At 38.9% G+C, this 12,021-nt stretch overlaps 1 protein-coding gene across 1 annotated transcript in view; it reads right to left on the bottom strand.

Annotated features, from left to right (window-relative positions):
- Nucleotides 1–12,021, bottom strand: part of LOC126481369 (sideroflexin-2) — a 170,231-nt gene that overhangs the window by 58,433 nt on the left and 99,777 nt on the right. The window contains exon 5 of the mRNA XM_050105079.1: nt 11,639–11,764. Within this exon, the coding sequence (XP_049961036.1) occupies nt 11,639–11,764 (126 nt within the window). The remainder of the gene's footprint in view (nt 1–11,638; nt 11,765–12,021) is intronic.

Below are 12,021 nucleotides of genomic sequence, written 5' to 3'. Positions count from 1 at the left end.
AAGGATGGGATAGAAAATTGGCTATGCTTTTTCAAGGAACCATCCCAGAATTTGCCTTAAGCAATTTAGGCAGATCACAAAAAACAACCTAAATCAGAATGACTGGATGCAGATTTGAACTATTGTCCTCCCAAAAGCGAGTCCAGTGTGCTAACCTCTGTGCTACTTCACTCACTATTAGTTACTAATATACATCATATTACTGGTACTGGAAGTGATCATAAAGAGAAAAAAATCCTGGCTGGGACATACACTACACAGTAATTGTCTGCAGAGAGAGAGAGAGAGAGAGAGAGAGAGAGAGAGTTACAAGAAGGCAAGAGGAAGGAATGTGAGGAAGAGGTAGGAAGAGAACTAGAATGCTGGACAACATTAGAAGAGGACAAACTTTCAAACAGATGAAGGAAGATTGTCAGAACAGGACATGATAGAGAGCCTTCAGCTGAAACCTGTCATACTTTCGATGGAATGCTGTTCATAACTGTAATCACACTCCATTGAATCAATCCGGGATCCTCAAAATGCTCCCCCTTCACAGCACATTTGAGTTAGGGGAAGATCACAAAGTCTGCTGGGGCCTTATCTGGCAATTACAGGGGATGTTCACAAATGTTATCCCTCTTTTGACCAAAAACTGTAGCATTAGAACACTACTGTGGTCCAGTGCACTGTCATGTGGAAAACAACAGTTATAGAAGTCATACACTTAGGATAAAACACAGAATTCTTGTGAGCAGGCAGTTGAATATTCATACATAGAATATCAATATCACAGTCTGGCCAGGGAGGATGAATCTGCAATGAATAATTCTCCAAGAATAGAAAAAAAGACCATGAACATGGCCTTTGGCTTAGATTTTGATATCCTCATTTTTGTCAGATGAGTTACTTCATCTCCATTTGGCAAATAGTTGCTTCACTGTTGAGTCATGTCAAAACATAATGTTCAATCTCCTGTGGTCATGTTTCATCCCCCACAAAGATGTTCAAAATAAAATCAATGTCCAAACTGTTTGTCTCAAAAAGGTTCAGGAATGGCTGTATATACTACTCCTTTTGTTGGTGTGTTAGTGAGTACGAAACAAACTTCATACACAGCTTATCCACACCTAAATTGCCATGCATGCTACTAGATTGGTGGCAACAGCAAGTTTACCTCCAATGTTTCTGATGCTAGTTTGTCGCTGAGTGTTAAGGTGCAGTTCCTATCGTGCGGGTGGTGGCTGCAGCAGCTGATGCAGCCTACTGCGGGGAGCAGTTCCTTAGCAGCATTTCCCGTCTACGGTGACAGATGGGACACATCAGCTTTGTGGTTACACCACTTGGAGGTCAGTCCAGCCATAGACACAGCTTACGGTACTCTGCTGTTACCGAACAGTCTGCTACAGAAGTGTCATTTACAGTTCTAGAAGACAAAAAACAAGTGGAAATGATTTCCACATTTTCATGAAACGTATTTTTGATGTAACCAGTGCTGTCTATAAAAAACAAAATGTGAAAGACAGTGCATGGGAAGGAGATTGGAGAATCTGTCCAGAGATCAAGTAATAATAAGACTGTACTGACTCTACTCGTGCGATTTATTCACAGTGTGTACTACAATTACATCAAACTATAAAAAAATCAGAGACAGTTATTCTAAGGGGTACTACTAACTTGATTATTTTGGAGGCTATCACCCATGCATGGCTGTCAAAGCTCTCCACCTATTAATCTCATACATGGTGACCTTTTATACTGATGACGTCACCACCCCTAGTAAGTGGTTACAGACTTTAAGACGGTTGTGGCTCAGTTTGATCTACCTGTATGTCATAACGTGGCTTGTTGCTGTTCTTCAGGAAAGAATATCCTTATGTAGATTGTGCAGAAAACAAGTTACAATGATGAAGCCCACTGCTGCATCGGGCTTTACAGCAATCAGCATATAAAAATGTGAAATTCCTGACTTAATAATACAAATGTATTTTGAGGCACGCTACGAGCTCAGCAGAGACAGTAATTGAAAACTGCTTTCTTGCTGCTGATACTCACAGCTGGCCAAGAATAGGGTTTCACAATGTCTGCACTGAATTTAAATGCCTCATCCCCTACAAGAACGCATGACAAAATGATATCAGAATGGGGCAGTGTGCAAGGAGGTGGAAACACAGTGCCACTTCTGATATGTTGCCCTGTATTGATCTTGTAAGAAATTCCACTGTCTCCTCCCCTCTCACAGGAGCCAATACGAATGAATATGAACTTGTAGTTAGCTTCGATGCTAGCAATCAATATAAAGGAGAAGAAATGTTTGTAATTACTGGGAGTAACTGTGGGCAAGGAAAAGACTTTGCACATGCTTTCCACCGAGAACTACAACACAATTTGGGAAATTCCATTACACTCAAATTTCTCAGGGATCACCTTCAAATCATGAGACAAAAGTGGTTGTAGAAGCAGAGGCATTAATGTCTTTTGAAGTACTGACAGTGTGCTTTGTACTGTTCTGCCAGATTAACTGTGCAATATTCTAAATGTGAACAATGTAAATTATTCTTCTGTTGTTACGACCAAAACAAAACTAGAATTCAGAAAATAAATACTTGAGGAGTAAAGGAGACCACTCACCGAAAATCAGAAACAATAAGTAGTTGACAGGCACACACAAAAAATGAAGAAAACTAGAGTAATCCTTTTTCAAGCTGCAACACACACACACACACACACACACACACACACACACACACACACACGGCTAGATGCACAATGACATGCCTGGCACTGGCTAGAGAGAGAAAGGGGGGGGGGGGGATAGTATTTGTATTATAGCCCAAAAAAGGATTATCCCAAAAGCTAGTAAGTCTTCTTTCTTTTTCGTGTGCGCCTGTCAATGAATCAAAGCCTCTGCTTTTTAGTGAATGGCCTCCTGTATTCCTAAAGTATTTACATTCTGTCAGAACTTCCCAAAAAATTCAGAAAATAATACAGTGATGTACTCAGGATTGAAAGTTACACATAACTACCACTGTCTAATTTAGAACAGAATGCAATGATTCACAAATAATAATTTGCTGATGAATACTGTCAGAGACAATGGAGGAAGATTAAAGATGTTGTTGTTGTTGTTGTTGTGGTCTTTAGTCCTGAGACTGGTTTGATGCAGCTCACCATGCTAATCTATCCTGTGCAAGCTCCTTCATCTCCCAGTACCTACTGCAACCTACATCCTTCTGAATCTGCTTAGTGTATTCATATCTTGGTCTCCCTCTATGATTTTTACCCTCCACACTGCCCTCCAATGCTAAATTTGTGATCCCTTGATGCCTCAGAACATGTCCTACCAACCGATCCCTTCTTCTAGTCAAGTTGTGCCACAAACTTCTCTTCTCCCCAATCATATTCAATACCTTCTCATTAGTTACGTGATCTACCCACCTAATCTTCAACATTCTTCAGTAGCACCACATTTCGAAAGCTTCTATTCTCTTCTTGTCCAAACTATTTATTGTCTATGTTTCACTTCCATACATGGCTACACTCCATATAAATACTTTCAGAAACGACTTCCTGACACTTAAATCTATACTCGATGTTAACAAATTTCTCTTCTTCAGAAACGCTTTCCTTGCCATTGCCAGTCTACATTTTATATCCTCTCTACTTCAACCATCATCAGTTATTTTGCTTCCCGAATAGCAAAACTCATTTACTACTTTAAGTGTCTCCTTTCCTAATCTAATTCCCTCAGTATCACCCGACTTAATTCGACTACATTCCATTATCCTCGTTTTGCTTTTGTTGATGTTCATCTTATATCCTCCTTTCAAGACACTGTCCATTCCGTTCAATTGCTCTTCCAAGTCCTTTGCTGTCTCTGACAGAATTACAATGTCATCGGCGAACCTCAAAGTTTTTATTTCTTCTCCATGGATTTTAATACCTAATCCAAATTTTTCTTTTGTTTCCTTCACTGCTTGCTCAATATACAGATTGAATAACATCGGGGAGAGGCTACAACCCTGTCTTACTCCCTTCCCAACCACTGCTTCCCTTTCATGTCCCTCGACTCTTATAACTGCCATCTGGTTTCTGTACAAACTGTAAATAGCCTTTCGCTCCCTGTATTTTACCCCTGCCACCTTTAGAATTTGAAAGAGAGTATTCCAGTCAACATTGTCAAAAGCTTTCTCTAAGTCTACAAATGCTAGAAACGCAGGTTTGCCTTTCCTTAATCTTTCTTGTAAGATAAGTCGTAGAGTCAGTACTGCCTCACGTGTTCCATCATTTCTACGGAATCCAAACTGATCTTCCCCGAGGTCAGCTTCTACCAGTTTTTCCATTCGTCTGTAAATAATTCGTGTTAGTATTTTGCAGCTGTGATTTATTAAACTGATAGTTCGGTAATTTTCACATCTGTCAACACCTGCTTTCTTTGGGATTGGAATTATTATATTCTTCTTGAAGTCTGAGGGTATTTCGCCTGTCTCGTACATCTTGCTCACCAGATGGTAGAGTTTTGTCAGGACTGGCTCTCCCAAGGCCGTCAGTAGTTCTAATGGAATGTTGCCTACTCCCGGGGCCTTGTTTTGACTCAGGTCTTTCAGTGCTCTGTCAAACTCTTCACGCAGTATCGTATCTCCCATTTCATCTTCATCTACATCCTCTTCCATTTCCATAATATTGTCCTCAAGTACATCGACCCTGTATAGACCCTCTATATACTCCTTCCACCTTTCTGCTTTCCCCTCTTTGCTTAGAACTGGGTTTCCATCTGAGCTCTTGATATTCATACAAGTGGCTCTCTTTTCTCCAAAGGTCTCTTTAATTTTCCTGTAGGCTGTATCTATCTTACCCCTAGTGAGATAAGTCTCTACATCCTTACATTTGTCCTCTAGCCATGCCTGCTTAGCCATTTTGCACTTTTTGAGACGTTTGTATTCCTTTTTGCCTGCTTCATTTACTGCATTTTTATATTTTCTCCTTTCATCAATTAAATTCAATATTTCTTCTGTTACCCAAGGATTTCTACTAGCCCTCGTCTTTTAACCTACTCGATCCTCTGCTGCCTTCACTACTTCATCCCTCAGAGCTACCCATTCGTCTTCTACTGTATTTCTTTCCCCCATTCCTGTCAATTGTTCCCTTATGCTCTCCCTGAAACTCTGTACAATCTCTAGTTTAGTCAATTTATCCAGGTCCCATCTCCTTAAATTCCCACCTTTTTGCAATTTCTTCAGTTTTAATTTACAGTTCATAACCAATAAATTGTGGTCAGAGTCCACATCTGCCCCTGGAAATGTCCTACAATTTAAAACCTGGTTCCTAAATCTCTGTCTTACCATTATATAATCTATTTGAAACCTGTCAGCATCTCCAGGCTTCTTCCATGTATACAACCTTCTTTTATGATTCTTGAACCAAGTGTTAGCTATGATTAAGTTATGCTCTGTGCAAAATTCTAACAGACGGCTTCCTCTTTCATTTCTTAACCCCAATCCATATTCACCTCTCCCTTTTCCTACTGTCGAATTCCAGTCACCCATGACTATTAAATTTTCGTCTCCCTTCACTACCTGAATAATTTCTTTTATTTCATCATACATTTCTTCAATTTCTTCATCATCTGCAGAGCTAGTTGGCATATAAACTTGCACTACTGTGGTAGGCATGGGCTTCATGTCTATCTTGGCCACCAATGGCAAGGTCTATGGTTCATGGGGGGGAGGGGGGGGGGGACACTAAAGATACCTATCAGAAATAAATAAAAAATGGAAAAGCAACTTGATTTCCACTTCACATTAATGCAAGCAATGGCCACCAAAGAATGGACCAAAAAAAAGAGTAAATTACAGTTCACCATTGTTTCTACCCTTTTTCGTTTGACTCTTTATCATGAAATTGCAGTTACCTTCATTAGCAAATGAATTGTTAATTTAATTTGAGTTCACAGGCATATACTGAACATTCAGCATTCTGGTGTCAGTACGAAGGAAGATGATGATGATGATGATGATGATAAAACCACTACAGTGGAGCTCCCTTTGACAGAGAACGAAGATACAGATGATTCCCTTCCATCTACCAGAAAACAGCAGAAATGAAGTGAAACTTGGCACATTGAAAGAGAAAATATTATTAAGAATTTTAAACAGACGCCTAATGGTAATGTCGATTTATTTTTCATAAGTATAGGAATCTCTGTAAAAAATGTGAGACCAGACTTAATCAAAAAGCCAAAATTATGTCATTGTATTTGGTTTTCCACCTGGAAAATTGTAATGAACAATCAGTATGTTCAGCATCCCCAACTATTAATACTGACATGCATTTATAACCACAAAATGTGGATTTTATGCAATTAAGTACAACTGATTATTCAGAATCTGATAGGGTAACAAATTTTGGTTCATTGTTACTGGTTTTCATTATACCACAACAGAACAAAGGTTAAATAATCCACTATAGCCTTCAAAGTAGTTAGGCTTTACTTAACTTAGTGTAATAGCTAATTTTTGTCATGTGTCACTATATACTAATGTGTATTTGATGAAACCTTCATGAGATATTCTTTCACCAGATCTAGGACATAGTTAAACTGTGAAACATTCAACTTGAAGAACTCACAGAACTTTTTCTAGTCACTTAATAAATCATAACTGATAAGCGTCACAAAGAATCCATTGTCAAGACTTGTCTAAAAGATGGTATGTTCCAACTTTTCCATTCTATAACTGATGGAGCAGAATTTCTTCTGCTTAATCACTTTCTTCCAGCAGTAAATACAACATTATCACTTATTTTGAAAAATGTGTGTCTACTTTCACAAACTATGCTTGACTGATGCTACGTTGAACACTGAGCCACAGGCTACTTGTGTGAGGTACGCTTAGCACCATGCCCTCCAATAAAATCGTGCAATTTCTGTTTTCTCGATATTGTAGTAAGATACGGCTTACGTTCCTGCTTTAAAAACAATTTTGATATTTTAGCTACATTTAGTGCACACCAATGTATCACCTAAAAAGAACCGAATGTAAAGTAGCCAGTGACCACATTTTTCATCGAATGCTTCAAAATTTGTGAAATAATTTTACTTAATTTCCAAGTATCACATGACAAATATTGAGAAAATAGATGCTTCATCATCAAGCTATAAAGTGGAACTAAATGATAAGAAAAAATGAATTTTGTGTGCCACTTAATTTCCTCAGAATTGAATGAGAATTATTACACAGAGAAGAAAGTCTGCAAATCCAATTTTAATTTCTTTTAAGAAGAAGGAGACCCTCTGCCAAAAAAGACTAACTCTAGGATTTGACGTCTCTTTGCACTGTTTACAGACAGTATTTTTTACAGTAAGACAACCAGAAAACTCACTTTTCTCACATACACAGATGCTTTTTGAGAACTACTCATCAATGCATCTGCTGTAAACGTCATTTGCACTGTGATGACCAGCCAGCAGCCAGTCATATATGCAATGAGGGCATTTGAAGTGTTATTCCCTGAGTGGTGCCACTCATAACCACTTTCCCAGGGCAGTGGTTACATGGACCAATCTGATTGCCACTAGGACGGCTGAAGGCAACACAAGAAGCAGCACAGTGGCACTGACTTGCAGTATTGTATGTGCAGTGCAACTACTTTTACTGGCAGATCTACTACAATGAATTCGTCAGTGGACTTGTACTGTGTTTCATGTATGAGCTGGCTGAACTTGTTATTCAGTTGCTGAGGACAAGTTAAGTATCCACTTTGTAAGGAGTTGATTGTTACTGTACTGTACTTTGTTCAATACAGACATTAATTGGTAATAGGCAACAATTGCAGTGTGAAAACTGGAACAATATGCAGGAAGAACCTCAGAAAATAGATCCTTGATGCAGGAGCTGACAGTTGAAAAAGACTCACTGTGGTTCAGTAAGACAACTGTCAATTGTTCACTGAAAACAGAAAAATCTTTAAATGCATGTGGAGCAATTTAAAGAACAACTTGAAATTAGTTGTAGTAAGGGCATGTGGCAGAATGATATTTACCTGAAGAATAATGAAATGTAAATTCTTCACAAAAGAAAATTAAAAGAAAATCTATTTAATTCACAAAAGAGGTATCCTGCAAAACCCTCTTTTGACCTGTTTTTCAATCTGGGATGCTTAAATGATAGGATCTATACAGAAGATAGACAAGATCAAAATCAAAAGAAGAGCAGGACATTTTTATTCCTGGGTTCATTTACAGAGAGCAATGTCAGATGATAATCTTTGAACTCCAGTTAGTTAGTTTCATGTTCCAGGGATCATTTGCACGATAAATTGTAAAGATGTGGAATGAGTCATTTTATATTCACATTACAAGTTTAAATATGCCTACTCATTGATCATTTACAATTCAGAGATTTACTGTTAAAATATCGAGGACACATACTGCAAACAACATATTATAAACGACAGTCAAATGAAAATGAGGCAGCTGGAAAAAAGGAAATAAACTGTTTATAATTTCAAAAGTAATCGCCATAATTGTTCAGCGTTGCCTCCAGTTTCCCCAGGTGAAATTTCCAGATATTTCCCTGTTTTCCAGACAAGTTTTAGCATTTTTCCCTGACAAATTTTGGGATCTCAAGGGTAAGTCAAGACATAAGTTGACAAAAAAATGTAAGGACTTCTGTGTTTTCCCCCCGTATGAGCAAATAACTTAAGTACTAACATCAACATCTTTTGTAATGTACTGTTTTTAGATGGAGAAAGCAAGCCAAACGGTAAATGTGTTTCATCAAGACCACAGTTGTTATTTTATTTTGGTAAAACAAAAAAAGTTTGGTGACAAAAATACATAATTCTTTGGAGTTGCAAGACAGATTTAAAATACCTGGTTTCCGAAATAACACCAGAAAAAAGTAGGCCTCTTGAGAGAAGTAGGTAAGGCCGGGAAGAGTTGTGCAAAGCAACACTATAGGTGACCACCAATAAAATGTTGGTTCTATTATGTTCATTACTGTCAGTTACCAGTCACTTTGTTATGTCTATTATTTTACAGGGATTGTCGATTTTTCTTTCGAGAAGTTTACAAGTACATAGCCTACAAAGCACCGACAACTGCCACTATTTTTTTCTTATTGTTAATACTTTCTATTTAAATTATTTCTGAAGTGCAAAAATGTACCAGAGTAAATAAAATGTCTATAAAATGCCGCCCTGTACACTGTACTTGTGGTGACACAGTTCCAATTCCTGAAATCCTTCACCCAAGGCCTCTGGTCTGCCAAGGAGCACCACAGTCCTGGGTCCTCGAATAAACCACGAAAATCCACCGCATTATGCCACACGAGAACAGATCCAACCTGTAGGCAGTTCGGTGAGACTAGATCCGATCGGCAGGGCTTGCACATTAGTGGGAACCGTGGGGTTTCAGATCGGCAGGCCTGATCTGCTAGAGATACCCGAAGAAATGGCCTGCGGTTTTGGCCTGTCGTGAAAGTCCACTCGTGTCGCCAGCTATCCATGTATCACAGACACCATGTTGATGGAATGAGACTGTGGCGATCAATCCATGCAACAGATAACTTGCACAAATACTCTGAGAATCAATACTAATGAGCATAGGCAGCAACTCACTGTAAAGATGATAGCTACAGACAGGACAATCACACTCTCACAACTAAATTTTCGGCCATAGCCTTTGTCAGGAAATGAGAGCATACACACATTCACATTCACACAATCACTCAGACACAACTCATGCACATATGACCACTCTCTCTGGCCACTTCGTCAACAATCTCTGAGAATCAGATCTGAACAAACCACTCCTTACGCCTCCCTGTCTTTCATCAACAGCTGCTAGGCTAGTGAAAAACTGTGGTGGCAGCACTGACTGCAAGCTGAGGGGAATGGTAGGAAAGGGAGAAGCAGTAAGAATGAAGGAGTAGGGAAACGGCGTACATACTCAGCTGTGTCCAGCCTGCAATGATGCATAACATCTCAGTAAACAAACCATTTCATCTACTGAGACAAAAATGAAATTTTTCCAATGTTTTTTCAAATTTCCCTGATTTCCCTGACACGTTTGAAATTTCCTGATTTCTCCAACTTGTGACAACCCTGCTGTTATAAATTTATCCCACTGTGAGACAATACAATCAGTACCTCATGGAAAATTGATTGTGATTGCCCAAGGAACCATGATTGTACCCACGCAAGCACTTCTTCATCCGTATCAAATTGACATACACGGCTATCTTTCTTGAGGGGCCTAAAAATACGGACATTGCATGGGAAGGGACCAGGACTGCAAGAAGGAGGTGTAAAGGCTTCCGAGTGAAACTTATCCGGCATAGTCAAAATGACTTTGGCAATATGTGAGCAGGCACTACCCTACAACAGAATGATGCTGTACATCAACATGCCTGGGCTTTTGAATTTGATGGTACACATCAATTTCTGCAAAATGTCCATGTACTGCTGTGCATTAATTGTGGTGCCATTTTCCAAAAAGTCAATGAGCAGTGGGCTATTGCAGTCAAAGAAAAAGCTCATTGTGACTTTACTGGAGCTGGTGTGCAAGGCTTTGGATATTTTTGGTTGGGGTGAATCCGTGTGGTTCCACTGTTGGCTCTGATGCTTTCCCTAAGGATCAAAATTATGACACCATGTTCGATCTCCCACAGCAATACAAGACAGGGCATAATATCCTTAATATCGTGATACCATCCCAGGTGCTGCAATTGTGAAGACATTCTCTTCAACTCCTGCTCCTCCATCAGGCTGTGGGAAACCCACTCCACACAGATTTTCCAGGCCTTCAGATGCTCTGTCATGACGACATGGGTGGTACCATGAATAATGCCCAACACGGTCCGAATTTCTCCCACTGTCTGCCATTGGTCATTTCTGATGACAGCATCATGTGCATGTGACATGTGTGTTCACCATACACAGCAGGCATTTGGGCACATATTTCACTTCCCAACAACCCTTCTGCAGTAAAAAATCAAACTATACTTTGCTGTTTCTCTTTCCTGGCCTCCGTAGTGAAACTGGAGGCTTGTTGACCTCACATCAAGCATATCTAATAAACAAATGGCACAGAAGTGAAAGTCTGCACTGTTCCTTCCAGATTCCCAATAGAGGCCACTTCTATACACAACTCCTATCTACATTACCAACATCTGTGCTAAGCTTGTTACATGTTCTGCCTCATTTTCATTTCACTGTCCCTTTTTGCCACTTTCTCCCATATATATGATGCGAAATGATTGAAATGGTGAACTCGAGCTCATATGTAGGCTCAATGTACGAAACAGGAATATGGGGAAACAATCGTGGGATCTGAACGATTTTTTTACCACTCTGTAACATGTCTTCTGGGGTGCAGATGTAGATGTAGAAAATACTCAAGTGATAGATAAAATATGAGGAAGAAGGGTGATGATATAAAATTATGAACAAATAAGTACAAAACCAAATTCACATTAACAGTTTCTACTTAGAAGTATGAGAACTTGATTTAAATACATTTTTTAACTTCATCAATATACAGCTCACTAGAAGAAAAGGGCTTTTCTTTCTGCAGAAATGTCCAAAAACTATTATATATAGATATTATATTAATTATTTAAAATTCATAAATTATACTACATCAGCTGGAGAGGCTTACCTTTGACTTGGCAATTTTGTTCCCATTTTCATCATAGACATCTATACCATGAATCAGTTCATTCTGCCGCATTAGAGGAATGTTAACACAATTTGCTGCAGCAACAGCAGCAAAAGGCACGTACCGCTGGGGGTAAAAGATTGTGTTTCAATACACAACTTAACTTTATTGTATTCATTTTAATCAGTGAAAATGAAACACAAGAATCTTAACTTCATATAAATAAAAAAAAAAAAAAAAAAGCCAATTGGTACTCACCTTCATGAAACACAGCTAACACTGAATTTGATAGAAATATACAATGTAAGCACATTAAGAGCAGAGGAAGACATTAGGGAAGATAGGAAGCCATATCAAGGGGGTTAACAGGATACATGGAGGAA

This window comes from Schistocerca serialis, chromosome 5 (assembly GCF_023864345.2).
Source record: "Schistocerca serialis cubense isolate TAMUIC-IGC-003099 chromosome 5, iqSchSeri2.2, whole genome shotgun sequence".
NCBI classification, from domain to species: domain Eukaryota; kingdom Metazoa; phylum Arthropoda; class Insecta; order Orthoptera; family Acrididae; genus Schistocerca; species Schistocerca serialis.
This window is presented reverse-complemented; position numbering and strand designations above follow the sequence as displayed.